Source organism: Gorilla gorilla, chromosome 9 (assembly GCF_029281585.2).
Source record: "Gorilla gorilla gorilla isolate KB3781 chromosome 9, NHGRI_mGorGor1-v2.1_pri, whole genome shotgun sequence".
Taxonomy (NCBI): Eukaryota; Metazoa; Chordata; class Mammalia; order Primates; family Hominidae; genus Gorilla; species Gorilla gorilla.
In genome coordinates this window covers 65,355,621-65,375,669 of record NC_073233.2, presented here as the reverse complement: position 1 = coordinate 65,375,669, position 20,049 = coordinate 65,355,621, and the positions used below count along the sequence as shown (strand labels likewise).

The 20,049-nt window shown below is 45.9% G+C and overlaps 1 protein-coding gene across 4 annotated transcripts in view; it reads right to left on the bottom strand.

Annotated features, from left to right (window-relative positions):
• Positions 1-2,539: 2,539 nt before the first annotated feature.
• Positions 2,540-20,049, bottom strand: part of ZDHHC5 (zDHHC palmitoyltransferase 5) — a 33,528-nt gene continuing 16,018 nt past the window's right edge. For all 4 annotated transcript variants that reach the window (XM_004051200.5, XM_019036314.4, XM_063711226.1 and 1 more), the window contains 9 exons: positions 15,064-15,221; positions 13,522-13,694; positions 13,288-13,390; positions 11,024-11,115; positions 9,828-9,960; positions 7,671-7,794; positions 6,837-6,949; positions 4,304-5,163; positions 2,540-3,856 (listed from right to left, as the gene is read on the bottom strand). In XM_004051200.5, the coding sequence (XP_004051248.1) occupies positions 3,691-3,856; positions 4,304-5,163; positions 6,837-6,949; positions 7,671-7,794; positions 9,828-9,960; positions 11,024-11,115; positions 13,288-13,390; positions 13,522-13,694; positions 15,064-15,221 (1,922 nt within the window). In that variant the 3' untranslated portion in view covers positions 2,540-3,690. The remainder of the gene's footprint in view (positions 3,857-4,303; positions 5,164-6,836; positions 6,950-7,670; positions 7,795-9,827; positions 9,961-11,023; positions 11,116-13,287; positions 13,391-13,521; positions 13,695-15,063; positions 15,222-20,049) is intronic.

Sequence of the window (20,049 nt, the reverse complement as noted above, 5' to 3'; positions counted from 1 at the left end):
CTGGCTGAAGTGTGACTGCCTGTTAAGAGGTATGTGCCTTTCTGTGAATCAGGATTTAAGACAAGGCATTGCTAAGACTTGAGGGGATTTGGGTCTTGTCATTACATGATCTCACTAGCAGGCAGGGAACCAACCAAAATGAAAAGTGACCCAAGCTTACTAATACTCCACAGCAGACACGTAACACTCTGCCCATTATGTTGAGAACCAAGCACCTCGGTGACCTCAGGCTCCATCTGAAGAGCTGATCCAGGTAGGGCTCAACAGTGTATTCTAGGTCAATTTTGTGTCGAAAGAGAATAGCCAACTGAAAACACATGGACAGTCACCCATGTGTTTCAACAAGATTGGTTCTTAGGTCAGAAGCCTGTGATCTTTTGAGATGAACTTCTGGCAAGCAAAGGTAAAGCTTCCCTTCTCTACAAGAACTTTTGACCTGCTTCGGTCCTTAGTTAAGACAATAAAGTTATTTAGCTGATGTGAAAACATTTCTAAAACAGCAACAAAATGTAGCCTAAACCATCAAAATGTGAAAAACAGAAACAAAAAACACTTTGTTTTTCCAGCTGGTTAGGTAACTGAAAACATCCATGAGAAAACCTGAATTAATGTAATCTGACTTTAAATTTAACACAGTTAAAATCTGTTGCCGTGAAAGCCAAGGTTGTTCCTGAATCAGTGGGTGGAAAACCACTCATTCAGCTGGTTTAAATCCAGGATTTCAGAATAAGAGTTTGCTGGGTTTTGTTTTTTTTTTTTTTTTTTTTTTTGAGACGGAGTCTTGCTCTGTTGCCCAGGAGTGCAGTGGCATGATCTCGGCTCACGGCAACCTCTGCCTCCTGGGTTCAAGTGATTCTTGTACCTCAGCCTCCCAAGTAGCTGGGACTACAAATGCGCATCACCACACCTGGCTAATTTTTGTCCATATATATATATATATATATTTTTTTTTTTTTTTTAATTTTGGAGAAAGAGTCTTGCTCTGTCGCCCATGCTGGAGTGTAGTAGTACAATCTCAGCTCACTGCAACCTGCACCTCCTGGGTTCAGGTGATTCTCCCACCTCAGCTTCCCGAATAGCCAGGATTACAGGCACCCATAACCAACGCCCAGCTAATTTTTGCATTTTTAGTACAGACGGGGTTTCACCATTTTGGCCAGGCTGGTCTTGAACTCCTGACCTCAGGTGATCCACCTGCCTTAGCCTCCCAAGGTGCTGGGATTACAGGTGTGAGCTACTGCACCCAAATAAGAGTATATATATATATATATATATATTTTTTTTTTTTTTTTTTTTTTTTTTCCTGAGACAGAGTCTTGCTCTGTCACCCAGGCTGGAGTGCAGTGGCACGATCTCGGCTCACTGCAAGCTCCGCCTCCCAGGTTCATGCCATTCTCCTGCCTCAGCCTCCCAAGTAGCTGGGACTACAGGCGCCCACACCACGCCAGGCTAATTTTTTGTATTTTTAGTAGAGATGGGGTTTCACTGTGTTAGCCAGGATGGTCTCGATCTCCTGACCTTGTGATCAGCCCGCTTCGGCCTCCCAAAGTGCTGGGACTACAGGCGTGAGCCACCGCGCCCGGCTAAGAGCATATATTCTTAAATTTTGAGTAATTAAAGGGTTCTGGTCAACTGCTTGAGATTTAGCGTCTAAGGATACCTATTTAAAATTAGAGCACAGCTTTTGTCCAATAAAATGCAATATATCTAATTGAACTGACACTGGTATCTAACCTGCTTTCAACAGGCTTTCATACCTGTTACTATGTCACCTTTGGCTGTTTCCAAAATTAGCTTTACTATCCAGAGACTAAATCCTGTATTAAAAAACAACTGTAGCTGGGCATGGTGGCTCATGCCTGTAATCCCAATGCTTTGGGAGGCCAAGGCAGGATTGCTCAAGGCCAGAAGTTCGAGATCAGTCTGGGCAAAATTGGTTGAGAGTCTATCTCTACCAAAAAAAAAAAAAAATTAGCTAAGCATGGTGGCATGCAACTGTAAGTCCTAGCTTCACAGAAGGCTGAGGTGGGAAGATCCCTTGAGCCCAGGAATTTGAGGATATAGTGATCTGGTTGTGCCACTGCCCTCCAGCCTGGGCAACCAGAATGAGGCCGTCTCTTAAAAGAAGAAAGAAACAACTTTTAAGAGTTCTCTAAGCTTTCAAATAACAAGCAGTTTTGGTGATTTCAAGAGACCATTTTTCAGGAATTTTTGAATTAAATCACCCAAATAAAAACAGGACCTGTTGTTTTTAGAAATGGAGTCTCTCACTATGTTGCCCAGGTTGGTCTGGAACTCCTGGGCTCAAGTGATCCTCTTGCCTCAGCCTCCCTCAGTGCTGGGATTACAGGTATAAGCCACCGCACTGGGTCTCTTTCTTTTTTATTTTTTTAGTTGTTAAGTGGCTAATTTCATTATAGTCTTGCCTAAAGATGGGCTGGGACCAGAGAAGTTTATGAGGTTGTCACTGATAACTTCCCACCAGAGATCGTTCACCCTGTCTCAACCAGACAAAATAACACAAGTCAGGGGGCGCTGGTTAGATCAGGATTTCTTTTTATTCCTCGTTGGTTTAAAATGGCTAATCAGAATAAAAAATAAAAGGGCCTCTTTGTGGAGGCTGGGATCTCCCCTATTTAGAGGTTAGAACCCAGATATCCCCTCTACCCAGCACCATAGTGAGGTGGGCTGAGGGGTAACCCCCAAGGGACAATCGGAGGGGCCTAGGCCTGCCACTCCTTCTCTCTATCCCCCGTTTTTGGCATGTGATGAAAAATATTGCTTTTTGGATTCTTCTCTCCTGGCCTTGGATTTTAAAATCAAGTTAACTGTGTAAGCTAGAGGAGGCTCCAAGGGGCCAGTAGGAGCCCACTCTAATCCCTCTCCCCCAAGGAGGGGATTATCCAATATTGTTTGAGCTAGGCCAAGTTATTTTCCTGATCTCCCACCACCACCAGTGTCTTGAAGTTTTGACCCCTTTCCTAGGGAAACTAAATGCCAATGAGCCTAGAAAACTAATTCTCCTCTCCAAGTCCTTCCCTCTTGTGACCAAAATTCCAGACTCGCCTCTCCCCAGGCTTCTTCCTAATCACACTTCGCACCAGCAGAGGATGCTATTTCCGTAGTTAGTAACTGGGACAAATGAGAGGGAACCACAGGAAAAAGACTGACGTCTCCCCTCTTTTCCTGCTGGTCTGAGGAATGGGAAGAGTAAGATCCCCCTCCGTATATGTATCCCTCCCTCATTTTCCCATCCCAGGATAGATATATAATTTCTTTGATATTTATAATATATATATATATATATTATATGTACACACACACCTGGTAACGCAGAAGAGGAAAAAAATAGAATCCGTAACAATAATAAAAAAAATTATTTCTGGTTTAAAAATGATCTGGTTCCCTCCAGGGCGAGCAATTGCACAAATGTCCACTGAGTCTGGTCCAGGGATCAAGGAAGGGAAGGTCTTAAAAGATAAAAGGGGGGGTTGCTACCCCAGTCTCAGGGCCCCAACTCTCCGACTCCCCAAGCCTACTGCATTTTAGAAAACACTCCTCATCCTCTTGGAATCGGTAGTTTAAAAAATGTCCATGCACGGGAGGGGAGCCCCTTGAGGGAAGGAAGGTGGCCACCTGGGGCCCTTTGGTGTAGGCGCAGAGGCGTTGGGGAGGGGAGGCGCCGAAGGCTCACACCGAAATCTCATAGGTGGTACCGCCAACCCCTGACACCTTCTTGACTCCTCCCCTCGTGGGGCTACTGAGAGGTGGCTGGCCTGGGCCAGGGGAGGCTGAGCCTAAGCTCTTGGGCTGCCCGTTGGATTTGCTGTAGGTGGTCTTCAGCTGTACTTCATCTCTGGAAAGAAGAGACAAGACACAGGTGTCAGGAAATGGGACAGAAAACACTGGAAAGGGAGACAGTTTCAAAGGTTCAGAGAAAAAAATGATGTTCTTTTCTATATCCATACTTTCTTACCCAAACGTTCCCCTTTATTGCCCTGCTTAAAATAAGCCTGATTCCCAATCTCTCCTATGTACTACTACTCTCTAGTAACAGCTATCACATGTACTTACTCCCAAGCAAATACTTTTAGGAAGATAGCATTATGGAAAAAGTATTAATCTTCAGTCTCTTAACAGGAATTGCCCATGAAGGCAGGTAGAGTCAAAGTGAAAATAAAGAGCTACCAGGATACCCCTGGGTCCACCTACATTAGGATGTACAACAGAAGCCCTGATAGCTTTTGCAGAGCAGTATGCTAATTTGAAATTGGCTAAGGGTCAGGATAGTACTAATACTTACTTGGGTGTCAGTAATGGCTGCAAGGCCACTTCTTCTGTCTCAGAGACACCAGGTTGGGCTTTTTGGCTGCTGTAAGACATCGATCGGCCCAGGTATGGGGCTGTTGGGCCTGGTTCTGGGGACCCTACTCCCCGGCCCCTTAGCCCATCTGGCTTGCCAAAACGGGGGACAGCTGGGCGTCCCAGTGGAGTCTTGCCCAAAGGTGATCTCTTTGAATCATCTGAGGAGGAACTAGTACGAGGGGCATGGCCTGAGCCTGGTGTTGACTGAATGCCTGAGTCCCCCAAGCCTGGTTCTTCCTCACGGCCTGGGAGTGGGGGTGACTGGCGCAGCAACTTCTCTCGTTCCTGGAGAGAGGCCACAATGTGGCGCGACAGATTGTCGTAACGGACTGGTGAGGGCTCTCGGTGTGTTGGGCCAGTTGGCACCAAACGTGGGTGCCTCTCAGCTTCCCGTTGCTGGGCCAGCCTGGCTGACAGGAAGGGAGAGGTATAGCCTAAAGGTGGGTCTGGCTCAGGCCCTGCCTGCACTGACTCAAAATCAGGGCTGTCTGAAGGTGTGAGCAAGCTGTCATAAGATAGGCTTCCATTGCGTGTCTGATTGGCCAGGCTCTTATAGGAGGTGGAGGTGGTGCCCTCTGAACGAATGGATTGCAACTGGCCCAGCTCAAAGCCTGTGCCCTGGGCTGACTTGAGGCTGGAGGAGCGTGAGCCACTGGATAGTGGATCGAAGTGAAAACTTTTGCCAAAGGTAGGAGAACGGAAGCTCTCTGGTTCCAAGCTGGGCTCTGAGCGGTAGCTGGGGTGACGGCTGCTCTCCGCAATTGAGGTTGGCTCCTTCAAGCTGTCCCCACGACTCAACTGAGGAAGAAAGTAAAGCAGGCTCTTAGTGCTCCTTTTGTGACAGAAGCTAGACCCCAGAGCTCAAGGAGTTGGTCAAAAAGAGAATTATGTGCCAATAATATGCTTAGAACTCTTACATGCATTATCTGGGTTAATCCCTCAAGAAAAACTGAATTCAGGCAAATATCATCTCCTTTTCAGATACAGAAAGCAAGACGTAGAAAGGTTGAGTATCTCGCCCATGGGCAGAACTGGGTTATAAACTCGGATCAAGCACTAATCTATTATGCTATATTGCCCAGTCTGATGAAGGACACAGTATCAAGGAGATTGAGTTCCACAAATGCCAACAATTAGTGAAATGTCCTTTCTTCTGCCTTTTCCTTCCCCTAATCTTCTTTTTTTCCCATAACAGTTGGCATTTGTTTGTGTGTGTGTGTGTGTGTTTTAAGCCCAGGCTGGAGCGTGATGGTGCAATCTTGGCCCACTGCAACCTCAGCCTCCCAGGTTCAAACGATTCTCCTGCCTCAGCTTCCCGAGTAGCTGGGATTACAGGCGCCCCGCCACCACGCCCAGCTAATTTTTGTATTTTTAGTAGAGACAGGGTTTCACCATGTTGGCCAGGCTGGTCTCAAACTCCTGACCTCGGGTGGTCCGTCTGCCTCAGCCTCCCAAAGTGCTGGGATTACAGGCTTGAGCCACTGTGCTTGGCCTTTTTTTTTTTTTTTTTTTTTGAGGTGTAGTCTCACTCTGTCACCAGACTGGAATACAGCAGTGGGAGCTCAGCTCACTGCAGCTTCCGCCTCCCAGGTTCAAGCAATTCTCCTCCCAGGTTCAAGCGATTCTCCTTGCCTCAGCCTGCCAAGTAGCTGGGACTACAGATGCATACCACTATGCCCAGCTAATTTTTTTTTTTTTTTTTTTTTTTGAGATGGACTCTCACTCTGTCACCCAGACTGGAGTGCAGTGGCGCAATCTCGACTCACTGCCACCTCCACCTCCCAGATTCAAGTTATTCTCCTGCCTCAGCCTCCCGAATAGCTGGGATTACAGGTGCCCCCCCACCACGCCCAGCTAATTTTTGTATTTATTTATTTTTTTTGAGATGAGGTCTCGCTCTGCTGCCCAGGCTGGAGTGCAGTGGCATGATCTCGGCTAACTGCAAGCTCCGCTTCCTGGGTTCACACCATTCTCCTGGCTCAGCCTCCCGAGTAGCTGGGACTACAGGCACCTGCCACCACGCCTGGCTAATTTTTTTGTGTTTTTAGTAGAGACGGGGTTTCACCATGTTAGCCAGGATGGTCTCAATCTCCTGACCTCGTGATTCACCTGCCTCAGCCTCCCAAAGTGCTGGGATTACACGCATGAGCCACTGTGCCCGGCAATTTTTGTATTTTTAGTAGAGATGGGGTTTCACCATATTAGCCAGGCTGGTCTCGAACTCCTGACCTTGTGATCCACCAGTCTCGGCCTCCCAAAGTGCTGGGATTACAGGCATGAGCCACCACGCCTGGCCTAATTTTTGTATTTTTAGTAGAGACGGGGTTTCACCATGTTGGCCAGGACGGTCTCAATCTCTTGACCTTGTGATCCGCCCACCTTGGGCTCCCAAAGTGCTGGGATTACAGGAATGAGCCACTGTGCCCGGCCAGTTGGCATGTTATTACCCCACCTCTTAGAGTACTCAGTACCTTGGCGCTGGAGGAATGCGGCATGGCAGCTGACGTACTGCTGCTACTGTAACCCGGCCGATACTTGTACATGGTAGGTGTCGGGGGGCTGTCCTTGGCCAATAAGCTGCTATCTGCAAGAAAAAAGGCCAAGGGGGCACTATTTTACAAGCGGTTTTTTGGTTTAAGAGACAGGGTCTCACTCTACTGTCCAAGCTAGAGTGCAGTGGCATGATTATAGCTCACTGGAGCCTTGAACTCCTGGGCTCCCACCTCAGCCTCCTGAGTAGCTGGGACTGCAGGCATATGCCACCATGCCCAGCTAACTTTTTAAAATTTTTTGTAGAGACAGAGTCTTGCTATGTTGCCCAGGGTGGTCTTGAACTCCTGGGCTCAAGCAATCCTCCTGTGTTGGCCTCCCAAAGTCCTGGGATCACAGGTGTGAGCCACTGCATCTAGTCTATGAGTTGTTCACTTTATCTGCCTAGGGTTCCTTAAGTACAGGGAGAGGACAAGGTAGGAATAGATATACCCTTTGCTGAAATCAAGACTTTTAAAGACTCACACCAGCCCAGAATTCAGGGTGGGTAAACGCACCAAAAAGGTCCTGTGATGTTCTCTGGTCTGCCTAGAGGCTGACCATTTTCCTGGCAAAAGTCCCATTCACTGCCAATAGCTAAATGGCCTCTCTTCTCTTTCAGTTGCAAAGTAGCACAAGTACCAACTGTTGGGTGTTTAAAGTCACAACACGAGTAATATCTCCCAGCCCTTGCCTGTCTTCTACAGCTTATAAGCAACCTTCTCAATCCTGCCCCTAGTTCTAGTATCTTGCAAATCAAGGCAGCCCTTACTTACCCTCATTAGTAGCCAGGCCGAGGTGTGTTCGCAACCCCGTGTAACGGCTCAGGTCTGGCTTAGGAGGAGGTGGAGGTTCAGCATCTGCAGACTGGCTCTCTGTTATCTCCAGGCTTCCCTTAGACTGGATTGATGAAGGCAGGGAAAATCAGATTAGAAATTGAGCATTATGGCAACTCAAAGTATTAAATTGATATAAGAGGGAGGGATTTGGGAGTCAATTCTCATGTATTTTTTTTTTTTTTTGAGACAAGGTCTCACTCTGTTGACCAGGCTGGAGTACAGTGGTACGCATGATCATGGCTCACTGCAGCCTGCAACTCCTAGGCTTAAGTGCTCTTCCCACCTCAGCCTCCCAAGTAGCTGGGATTACAGGCACATGCCACCACACCAAGTTAATTTATTTTACTTTATTTTGTAGAGATGGGGGTCTCGCCATGTTGCCCAAGCTGGTCTTGAACCCCTGGCCTCAAGCAATATCACCCCACCTTGGCCACCCTAAATGTTGGGATTATAGACATGAGCCACTGCCTATCATATATTTCTCAACTATACTGGAAGACAAGGCACAAGAATCAGTTTGGGTATAGCATTAGATGAAGAAAAGTTGGTTTTTTTTTTTTAAATGGAGTCTTGCTCAGTCACCCAGGCTGGAGTGCAGTGGCATGATCGCGGCTCATTGCAACCTCTGGCTCACAGGTTCAAGCGATTCTCGTGCCTCAGGCTCCCAAGCAGCTAGGATTACAGGCATGTGCCACCACGCCTGACTAATTTTATTTATTTATTTATTTTTATTTTTTTTTTTTTGAGATGGGAGTTTCGCTCTTGTTGCCCAGGCTGGAGTGCAATGGCATGATCTCGGCTCACTGCAACCTCCGCCTCCCAGGTTCAAGCAATTCTCCTGCCTCAGCCTCCCAAGTAGCTAGGACTACAGGCATGTGCCACCATGCCCAGCTAATTTTGTATTTTTAATAGAGACAGGGTGTCTCCATTTTCGTCAGGCTGGTCTCGAGCTCCCAACCTCAGGTGATCCACCCACCTCAGCCTCCCCAAGTGTTGGGATTACAGGCATAAGCCACTACGCCCAGCCAGAAAATTTTTCTATTTTTTATTTTAGTCTGTTTTAGAGATGGAGTCTTGCTATGTTGTCCAGGCTAGTCTTGAGCTCCTGAACTCAAGCGATCTTCCCACCCCAGCCTCGCTAAGTGCTGGGATTATAGCCATGAGTTACTGTACCTGGCAGAAGAAAGGGTTTAAAAAAGGTTTTAATTCTGTCACTTATTTGCCCATTTAAACCAACAACTACTTGTTTAGCTCCTACCATCTAGCTGTAAGCTGTTAAGTCCTATGAAGACATGGAAATGAATGAATTCATTTTCTATTGTTAATGAACTTAAAGTCTAATGTAGGGCCAGGTGCAGTGGCTCACACCTATAATCCTAGCACTTTGGGAGGCTGAGGGGGTTGGATCACTTCAGGTCAGGAGTTTGAGACCAGTCTAGCCAACATAGGAAAACCCTGCCTCTACTGAAAATACAAAAATTAGCCAGGCATGGTGGCGCATGCCTGTAGTCCCAGCTACCCAGGTGGCTGAGGCACGAGAATCGCTTGAACCTGGGAGGCAGAGGTTGCAGTGAGCTGAGATCATACCACTGGAGTCCAGCCTAGGTAACAGAGCAAGACTCCCTCTCAAAAAAAAAAAAATCTAATGTAGAAAACAAGATTTGTATTTAAGTAATTTTAACACAAATTAGTAAGTGATAAACACTGTAAGAAATATGGGCCAGGCGTGGTGGCTCATGCTTGTAATCCTAGCACTTTGGGAGGCCAAGGTGGGCAGATCACCTGAGGTCAGAAGTTCGAGACCAGCCTGGCCAACATGGCAAAACCCCATCTCTACTAAAAATACAAAAATTAACCAGGCAAGGTGACGGACACCTGTAATCCCAGCTACTCGGGAGGCTGAGGCAGGAGAATTGCTTGAACCTGGGAGGCAGAGTTTGCAGTGAGCACCACTGCCCTCCAGCCTGGGCAACAGAGCAAGACTCTGTCTCAAAAAAAAAAAAAAAAAAACAAAGGAAACTAAAGCAAGCTTCCATCTCTTTGCCTTGGATGAGACTTCCATGTTATCTAGCTTGACTTCTCTAAATTCCTCACCTTTGTTCTCCTCAGCTCTCCCTGGATGCCATTATCCATGATCTTCACAGTTATCTGCCCATCTGAAACTTCTGGTCGAAGGAAGGGAGGTCTGATTACAATTGTCTTCTCTTTCTTTGGTCTCCCCAAATACCTAAGTGTCGAGAGAAAGAGAGAGAGAGAGACAGAGAGAGCGAGAGAACTTTCATTCATTTATATTTTAAAGTATCTACTGTTTGTGTAAAGCATTTTTATTAGGTTGGTAAAAAAGTAATTGCAGTTTTGGCCATCAACTTACTTAGCAATAAACAGAATTGATTCTGTGAAGGACTGCAGCAGGACTAGGCCTTTGTGAGCAGATACCTAGCTCAAGGAAAGCACTTTAGAGTGTATCTTATTCACCCTCAATTCTCAAAGATTTACCTTAATACCTGAAGAATATCAATGGAATTCAGTGTCCACTAAAGCAGGGGTCCCCAACCCCTGGGCCGCAGACCAATACCGGTTCATGGCCTGTTAGGAACTGGGCCACATAGCAGGAGGTAAGCAGTGGGCCAGCAAGCATTATCACCTGAGCTCCATCTCCTGTCAGATCAGCGGAGGCATTAGATTCTCTTAGGAGCACAAACCCTAGAACCCTGTTGTAAACTACACATGCAAGGGATCTAGGTTGTATGTGTGCTCTGAGCTCACTGCAACCTCTGCCTCCTGAGTTCAGGCAATTATCCTGCCTCAGCCTCCCAAGTAGCTGGGATTACAGGTGCCTGCCACCTTGCCCAGCTAATTTTTGTATTTTGAGTAGAGAAGGGGTTTCACCATATTGGCCAGGCTGGACTTGAACTTCTGACCTCAAGTGATTCGCCCACCTCGGCCTCCCAAAGTGCTGGGTGTGAGCCGCCACACCCAGCCATGAGAATCTAATGCCTCATGATCTGAGGTGGAACAGTTTCATCCTGAAACCACCCCACCCCAGCCCCCATCTGTGGAAAAAGTGTCTCCCATGAAACCAGTCCCTGCTGCCAAAAAGGTTAGGGACCACTGCACTAAAGGATGGGCATGTAGGTACTTACCATTCTAAGATAGAGTAGGTACTTAACATTCTAAGATAGAGAACCCTTCCTAAAGGCTCTCACCAGACCCCTCCTTTACCAGAACAAGCCCAAAGAAGATAAAAGTTCTGACCAATGGTAAACACTAGACCAAAGGGATAGGCGTACCTGGGTGCTGGAGAACTGCAGAGAACACGGCTGACATTGTTACAGCAGCCATTGGTGAAGGGGTTCACACCTCCCCGGAATTTACCCGTAACCTAGAGGGAGAAAAAAATACCAGGTTAGAAGATGAGACCTTGACTTCCAAAGGCCAAAATACAAATCTATTACAAGTTATTGTGCACTCACTATCTGAGGGCTATGCAAATGAGTAAAACACAAGAAATTTATATATGTTATGGTTAAGAGCAGGGAATCTACAGTCAGGGTCCTTAGTTCAAATCCTAGGTCTACCTCATGGTTGTTGACCCAAAACCTCAGTTTCCTCATGTAAAATGGGATAGCTTTCTAAATATTGAAAACTAAGATAAAGAATAAGCAATTAAGGGCTGGGCATGGCAGCTCACAACTGTAATCGCAGCACTTTGGGAGGCTGAGGCAGGTGGATCACCTGAGGTCAGGAATTTGAGACCAAACTGGCCAACATGGCAAAACCCCATCTCTACTATAAAAATATATAAAAACTAGCCGGGCATGGTGTCAGGCACCTGCAATCCCAGCTACTTGGGTAGCTGAGGCAGGAGAACTGCTTGAAGCCAGGAGGCAAAGGTTGCAGTGAGCCGAGATCGTGCCACTGCGCCCCAGCCAGTGGGCTCCAGCCACTGGGCTCCAGCCTGGGTGACAAAGCAATACTCTGTCTCAAAAAAGAAAAAAAAAAAAAGCAATTAAGATTAGCTACTATTATATGCACAAAAATCATTGCTTTCCTGTAAGCAGCACTATAAGCTTCTTGAGGGCTAGCCTAAGTCTTTCATTGTTTCTATAAACTCAGAGCCTAAATTCTCCAGTATCCAGTGGGCATATAGTAAATGTCTGTTAACTAAGAAGTGGCCTCTATTCTTTTTTTTTTTAGGAAGATCTTAAATATTTATATGTATATGAACATATCTGCACATACACATATGTCTTGCTACACTTTAAATTTGAAAATCTATTAATATGATTTTTGACAAACTAAAGAAAGAATACTATTATTTGGATACCAAGTTCTATGGTGAGTATTGTTTAAAAAACTATCATCTTATTCTTTATGCTATATTGTCCAGTTTCAGTTTGGTTTGGGTCTCTCAATTGATATTTCAGGTGATGATGCCAAACCATCCAAGACTTTCTTTGGAGATAGATATTATTTTGTTATAAAATATATTTTTAGGCCGGGCACAATGGCTCACGCCTGTAATCCCTGCACTTTGGGAGGCCGAGATGGGCGGATCACGAGGTCAAGAGATCGAGACCATCCTGGCTAACATGGTGAAACCCCGTGTCTACTAAAATTACAATAAATAAATAAATAAATAAAAGATATTTTAGCACTTTGGGAGGCTGAGGTGGGTGGATCACCTGAGGTCGGGAGTTCGAGACCAGCCTGGCCAACATGGTGAAACCCTGTCTCTACTAAAAATACAAAAATTAGTTGGGCGTGGTGATGCACATCTGTAATCTCAGCTACTTGGGCGCCTGAGGCAGGAGAATCGCTTGAACCCAGAAGGCAGAGGTTGCAGTGAGCCAAGATCACACCACTGGATGCCAGCCTGGGCGACAGATCAAGACTCTGTCTCAAAAAAATAAAAAATAAAAAAAGATATTTTAGGGCAAAATTCAGCCTTTATCTCTATTGTCTTAGTATGTCTTTGAGAGTATCTTTATTATTATTATACTTAAAGCTCTAGGGTACATATGCACAACATGCAGGTTTGTTACATATGTATACATGTGCCATGTTGGTGTGCTGCACCCATTAACTCGTCACTTACATTAGGTATATCTCCTAATGCTATCCCTCCCCTCTCCCCCGCCCCACAACAGGCCCCAGGGTGTTATGTTCCCCACCCCATGACCAAGTGTTCTCATTGTTCAATTCCCACCTATGAGTGAGAACATGCGGTGTTTGGTTTTCTGTCCTTGCGACAGTTTGCTCAGAATGATGGTTTCCAGATTCATCCATGTCCCTACAAAGGACAAGAACTCATCCTTTTTTATGGCTGCATAGTATTCCATGGTGTATATGTGAGAAATGGCCTCTATTCTTACATGGCCTCTACACTTACATGAGGAACTAGGACTACCTCACTCCCTACCATTAATCTCTACATAATCATGAAAAGTATTCATTAAGCATCTCTTTGTGGAAGCACTACACTGCACACTAATCAGAAGGCTAAAGAGACATGACCTGCTCTTCAGGGGTCTCTTGTCACTTCTCTCCATACCTGTTCATTGGTTGTGCGTCCCCTGGCCACCAGCACCACGTGAAATCCCGTGAGGCCAGCTACAGGGATGAAGAATAAGCCAGCCACACACATTACTGCCATTCTGATGCCAAACAATCAAGGAGAACAGAGCAACATGACCTCACTTTCCCCGGCCCCTACTGCAGCCATTTTCCCTTTAGCCCTCATTCCTCCCCCTTCCAATCCCACAACCTAAAAGGCCTTGAAGGATACGTGACAGCCGTGCGGACCCCTGAGAGTTCCTCTATGTGGTAGAGGACATAAAGGAGGCCAAAGCCAAACACACCCATAATGTGGGCTGTCAGGGAAAGGAGGAAAAGGAAAAAATAACGGTAGTTCCGGCGACCAATACAGTTATTCACCCAGGGGCAGTGATGATCAAATTCCTAGGGACAAAGAGAGACAGATGAGAGGCATCCCTGGACCATAGCATTAAATTACTTCTGTCAAGAAGAGAAACACATGGCAGCTAAGTTTTGGTTTTAGTAATTTATGATCATGGTCACCAATTAGTTCAAAATTAAATCCAGTTTATTTTGCTCTATAAATCTGCAAGGGAGACCTTCCAGAGGTTGGTCAAAGGCCAAGGCCAAACCAGGCGTAGTGGTGCACACTTGTAGTCCCAGCTACTTGGGGGGCTGGGGCTTGAGCCCAGGAGTTCAAGGCTGTAGTGAACTATGATGACTGCCTGTGAATAGCCACTGTACTGGGCAACATAGCAAGACCCCATCTCTAGAAAAAAAAAAAATTGGCCGGGCGCGGTGGCTCACGCCTATAATCCCAGCACTTTGAGAGGCCGAGGCGGGTAGATCACGAGGTCAGGAGTTCGAGACCAGCCTGACCAACATGGTGAAACCCCATCTCTACTAAAAATACAAAAATTAGCCGGGCGTGGTAGCGCGTGCCTGTAATCCCAGCTACTCAGGAGGCTGAGGCAGGAGAATCGGTTGAACCCGGGAGGCGGAGGATGCAGTGAGCCGAGATTGCGCCACTGCACTCCAGCCTGGGCAACAGAGTGAGACTCCATCTCAATAAATAAATATATATATATATATAAAGACCAAGGCCAGCTCTCAACATTTATCCTATGTGACCAAGGAACTCTAAAAGTGACGAATGTCAGAGGTTTTGCAGAAACATCAAGATTCATAAGAAAAGAGGACTGGAAGGAAGATTTGGCAGGTAACTGCTTATAGCTAAGTGAAAATGGAATGGAAAAAGGACAAGGAATGCAGAAGGACAGGCAGGAAAAGAACTACAACAAATTGAAACACAACAGCATGATTTTCTGGAAGAGAAAATGCAAAGCCAGGATAAATAACCAAAACTGAGCCAATAGATAGAAGGCTAGAACTATAAATCTTGGTGTCAAGAAAGCCTACACCCTGCTGGTGCAATGGCTCATGCCTGTAATCCCAGCACTCAGCACTCTGGGAGGCCAGGGCATGAGGATCACTTGAAGCCAGGAATCTGAGACAGTCCAAGCAACACAGTGAGACCTCATCACTACAAAAAGTAAAAATAAATAAAAAAGAAAGCCTATGCCCATATTGAGTTAAAGCTTCCCTCCTGCAATAATATTTATGCTCTGCCTCTCATGCCATGTCATTATTAACACCATTTGACAGAGCTGGACCATGTGGCCAACGTAGTTAGACAGGACTATACCACATCCAAAGCTAAGAATCTATTATATGGTTAGGATGAAGACAATGAAGGTTAAGCATGAGGTCTTACCCCACCCAGGGTGCTTACCTCCACACAGTTGTCACAGACACTGCAGTGGGAACATCGAGGGGGACGGTAGAAGCGGCAGGTGGCACACCATTTCATGCGCACCTGGATGCCCTTGATCTCCACTGTTTTGTAAAGGGGAGCTCGGAAATCATCTTCCTTGTCCTCATCCTCCTCAGCTGTAGAGAGGAAAAGTCAATTAAAAACAACTATGCCAGAACTGTAGTAAGTGCTAGGGATCCAATGATGTTTAAAATATAGCTTCTGCCTTTGAGGAATTCACAGTCTAATGAGTGAGACTAGGAACTACAAGACTGTGAGGTCAGGTCTTTATACAACGCTATGGGAACATGGATGAGGAAGCAATTTATTCTGCATTGGGAAGTGAGGTTCGAGATAAAATGACTCAAGAGGTAGCTCTCGTATGCATCTGCTGGTGTTATTTGGTTTAACTGTATCAATATATTTTAAAGAAATAGTTTACATATCAAAGCACATACATAATGAGTTTGCATAAGAGTTCAGTATCTACATTTATATGAGTGAACTATAGCAATCCAAGAGAGGAACTAACATCAACCTTTTTTTCCAGGCACGAATCCTTTGCCCAGCCAACCATGGTGGCTCATGCCTGTAATCCCAACACTTTGGGAGGCCGAGAAGGGCGGATTGCCTGAGCTCAGGAGTTCAAAACCAGCACGGCCAACATGGTGAAACCTCGTCTCTACTAAAAACACAAAAATTAGCCTGGTGTGGTGGCATGCACCTGTAGTCCCAGCTACTCAGGAGGCTGAGGCAAGAGAATCACTTGAACCCGGGAAGCGGAGTTTGCAGTGAGCTGAGATCACGCCACTGCACTCAAGCCTGGGCAACACAGCAAGACTTCATCTTCATCTTAAAAAAAAAAAAAAAAAAAAATCCTTTCCCAAAATGTCTTCCCCTACTCTATGAATTTTCTCTACATATACGTATTTCAGTATTATTTGTTGGCACGAGCATAAATGCCCTTTCTCTCAATTTTCAGCTATCAGAAACCCACCATCCCATTTCAAAACTTAAAAGACATTATTTGCCTTCTCATATACAGTTAGCAATTTTTTTTTTTTTCTTGAGACGGAGTCTTGCTCTGTTATCCAAGCTGGAGTGCAAGGGCGTGATCTTGGCTCACTGCAACCTCCGCCTCCCGGGTTCAAGTGATACTTCTGTCTCAGCCTCCCAAATAGCTGGGATTACAGGCGCACGCCACTTCGGCAGCTAATTTTTTGTATTTTTAGTAGAGACGGGGTTTTACCATGTTCCCCAGGCTGGTCTCAAACTCCTGAGCTCAGGCAATCCACCCGCCTCAGCTACCCAAAGTATTAAGATTACAAGCATGGGCCACCGCACCCAGAGCAATTTTTATTATTAACCTAGAAAAAAAAATGTGGGAAGGAAAAATTAAATAGATGATAGTGTGGAATTAAAAATTAAGTTTTCAAATTTTACTGATTTCTTTACATAGCATTTTTTCATATTTACATCACAAGAAATGCTAGGTAAAGAACTGTACAGCCGGGTACGGTGGCTCATGCCTGTAATCCCAGCACTTTGGGAGGCCAAGGAGGGCAGATCACTTGAGGCCAGGAGTTCAAGACCAGCCTGGCCAAAATGGCGAAACCCCATCTCTATAAAAAATATAAAAATTAACCAGGGGTGGTGGCACACGCCTGTAATCCCAGCTACTTGGGAGGCTGAGGCAGGAGAATGGCTTGAATCTGGGAGGCAGAGGTTGCAGTAAGCCAAGATCATGCCACTGCACTCCAGCCTTGGTGACAGAGTAAGACACTGTCTGGAAAAAAAAAAAAAAAACACACACACACAAACACACAAATATATACTACAGATACATGGTATACATAAATATACACATATATTTTTTAAGTCTTCAAAATATTGCAAGGATATATACCACAATATAACAGTAGTTAGCTCTGGTCTGTGAAATTATAGGTAATGTTTTGCCTTTTTTGTACTTCGTACATAATGAATGTGCACTACTTATTGAAATCTTTAAATAAAAGATTTTTTCTTTTGGTCAGGCACAGTGGCTCATGCCTGTAATCCCAGCACTCTGGGAGGCTGAGGCTGGTGGATCATTTGAGGTCAGGAGTTCCAGAGTAGCTTGGCCAACATGGTGAGACCCCATCTCTACTAAAAATACAAAAATTAGCCAGGCACGGTGGCACGCTCCTGTAATTCCAGCGACTCGGGAGGCTGAGGGAGAATAATTGCTTGAACCCGAAAGGCAGAGGTTGCAGTGAGCCGAGATGGAGCCACTGCACTCCAGCCTGGGCAACAGAGAGTGAGATTCTGTCTCAAAAAAAAAGATTTTTTTCTTTTAAAGGGAAAAAATTCAAATGCTATTTTTCTTTTAAGAGAGTTTTGCTCTATCACCCAGGCTGGAGTGCTGTGCTGCGACCACAGCTCACTGCAGCCCTGAACTCCTGGGCTCAACTGATCCTCCAACCTCAGCCTCCTAAGTAGCTGGAACCACAGGTGGGCACCAGCATGCCCAGTTGCAATGCTCCTTATTTTGAAATGTCTGATCCTTCTACATCATCATCTACCAGAAGTGATCTCTTTGATTACTCTTACACAATGTATTTGTTTTTTGTTTGTTTGTTTTGAGACATAGTCTCACACTGTCGCTGGAATGCAGTGGCGCAATCTCAGCTCACAGTAACCTCCACCTCCCGGGTTCAAGGGATTCTCCTGCCTCAGCCTCCCGAGTAGCTGGGATTACAGGCATGCACCACCACGCCCGGCTAATTTTGTATTTTCAGTAGAGACAGGGTTTCTCCATGCTGGTCAGGCTTGTCTCGAACTCCCAACCTCAGGTGATCCACTCACCTGGGCCTCCCAAAGAGTTGGGGTTACAGGCGTGAGTCACCGCACCCGGCCCACGGTGTATTTGTTTATAGAGGTGTCTTCCTATCTTCCTTTCTAGTCTGAGCTATTTGAAAGGAATGACCTTTTTATTTTTTACTTACTTTTCTTCAGATGGAGTTTTGCTCTTATCGCCCAGGCTAGAGTGCAATGGGGCAATCTCGGCTCATCACAACCTCCACCTCCCAGGTTCAAGCAATTCTCCTGTCTCAGCCTTCCAAGGAGCTGGGGTTATAGGCACGTGCACCACCATGCCTGGCTAATTTTTATATTTTTAGTAGAGACGGGGTTTCGCCATGTTGGCCAGGCTGGTCTCGAACTCCTGACCTCAAGTGATCCGCCCTGGCCTCCCAAAGTGCTGGGATTACAGGCGTAAGCCACCATGCCCGGCCAGCAATGACCTTCTTAAAAACCCCAAATGACCATCATAGTGCCTTCCATATTACATCAATAAATATTTGATGAATGAACATTAAAGGCTCATTAAAATAGCCTTTCTTGGCTTTAGGGACACAAAGTTCTTTTCCCTCACCCAATCTTTGAAGGGAAGTCACAAACGAAGCACAATGATGTAGGCTTTGGGAGCACAATGAAGTTCTTTTTTTCTTGCTTTTTGAGACAGAGTCTTGCTGTTGCCCAGGCTGGAGTGCAATGGCACAATCTCGGCTCACTGCAAACTCTGCCTCCCCCACTCAAGCGATTCTCCTGCCTCAGCCTCCCAAGTAGCTGGGATCATAGGCACCCACCACCATGTCGGGCTAATTTTTGTATTTTTCAGTAAAGACAGGGTTTTACCATGTTGACCAGGCTGGTCTTGAACTCCTGACCTCAGGTGATCTGCCCACCTTGGCCTCCCAAAGTGCTGGAATTAAGATGTGAGCCACCACGCCAAGCCTACAGTGAATTTCAGAAAAACTTCATCTCACCAGAGTTGCCAGCCCGAAACTACCTGTCTCGCTCTTGCAAAATAACCTCACATTGGAGAGGAAAACTACATGTCATCAGTGACAACCTTTGTCAACTTATTTTCTTTCTACCTTTTAGTCCATTGATGATGGTTCTCTCCCCTCCTATTCCAGAAAGAGCCTACTTCTTCTGCAAGCATAACCTTCAGAAATGTACTGGAAAGCATCTCCTTCCTCTAAAAGTCCAATTTCAATTATCACCTTTCTTCAACCTCAGCTTCTCTCTCCTCTGGTTCCATCTCCGCACGCTACAAACAAGCTAAATTCTGTATCCTAAAAAACTCTCTCCTCCCGTAGCAATTATCCTGCCTCACCCTCCCGAGTAGCTGGGATTACAGGCATGTGCCACCACACCCGGCTGATTTTTTGTATTTTTAGTAGAGATGGGTTTTCTCCATGTTGGTCAGGCTGGTCTCAAACTCCCGACCTCGGGTGATCTGCCCACCTCAGCCTCCCAAAGTGCTGGGATTACAGGCATGAACCACTGTGCCCAGCCAGCTTACTTCTTAAAAGAGTAATTTTGGGCCAGGCGCGGTGGCTCACGCCTACAATCCCAGCACATTGGGAAGCTGAGGTAGGCGAATCACAAGGTCAGGAGTTCGATACCAGCCTGGCCAATATGGAAACCCCATCTCTACCAAGAATAGGTATAGAAAAATTAGCTGGGTGTGGTGGCCCGCGCCTGTAGTCCCAGCAATTCTGGAGGCTGAGGTGGGAGATCACCTGAGCCAGGGTGGTCAAGGCTGCAGTGAGCCGTGATTGCGCCACTGCACTCCAGCCTGGGCAACAGAGTGAGACCCTGTCTCAAAAAAAAAAAAAAAAAAAATTAATTATTAGTTACCAAAAAAAATGGGAAATTTGAGTTTCCATACTATTGGAGCTCTCTAATTTCTAATACTGCCAACCATCGGCTACTTGATGAATTTTCCTTAGTTCCCACTTTGTTCTATTTCTCCTCCTACTAACTCTTCTTACTCAATCCTTCTTCATGGCTCTTCCTCCTCCTCTGATCGTTACAAAAATGTCAGTGCTGATCAGGTCTAACCTCAGTTCTTTCATAATCTCACAGTATTTTCTCTGGACAATCTTACTCCTGTTGTTTCAAATACCACATGGA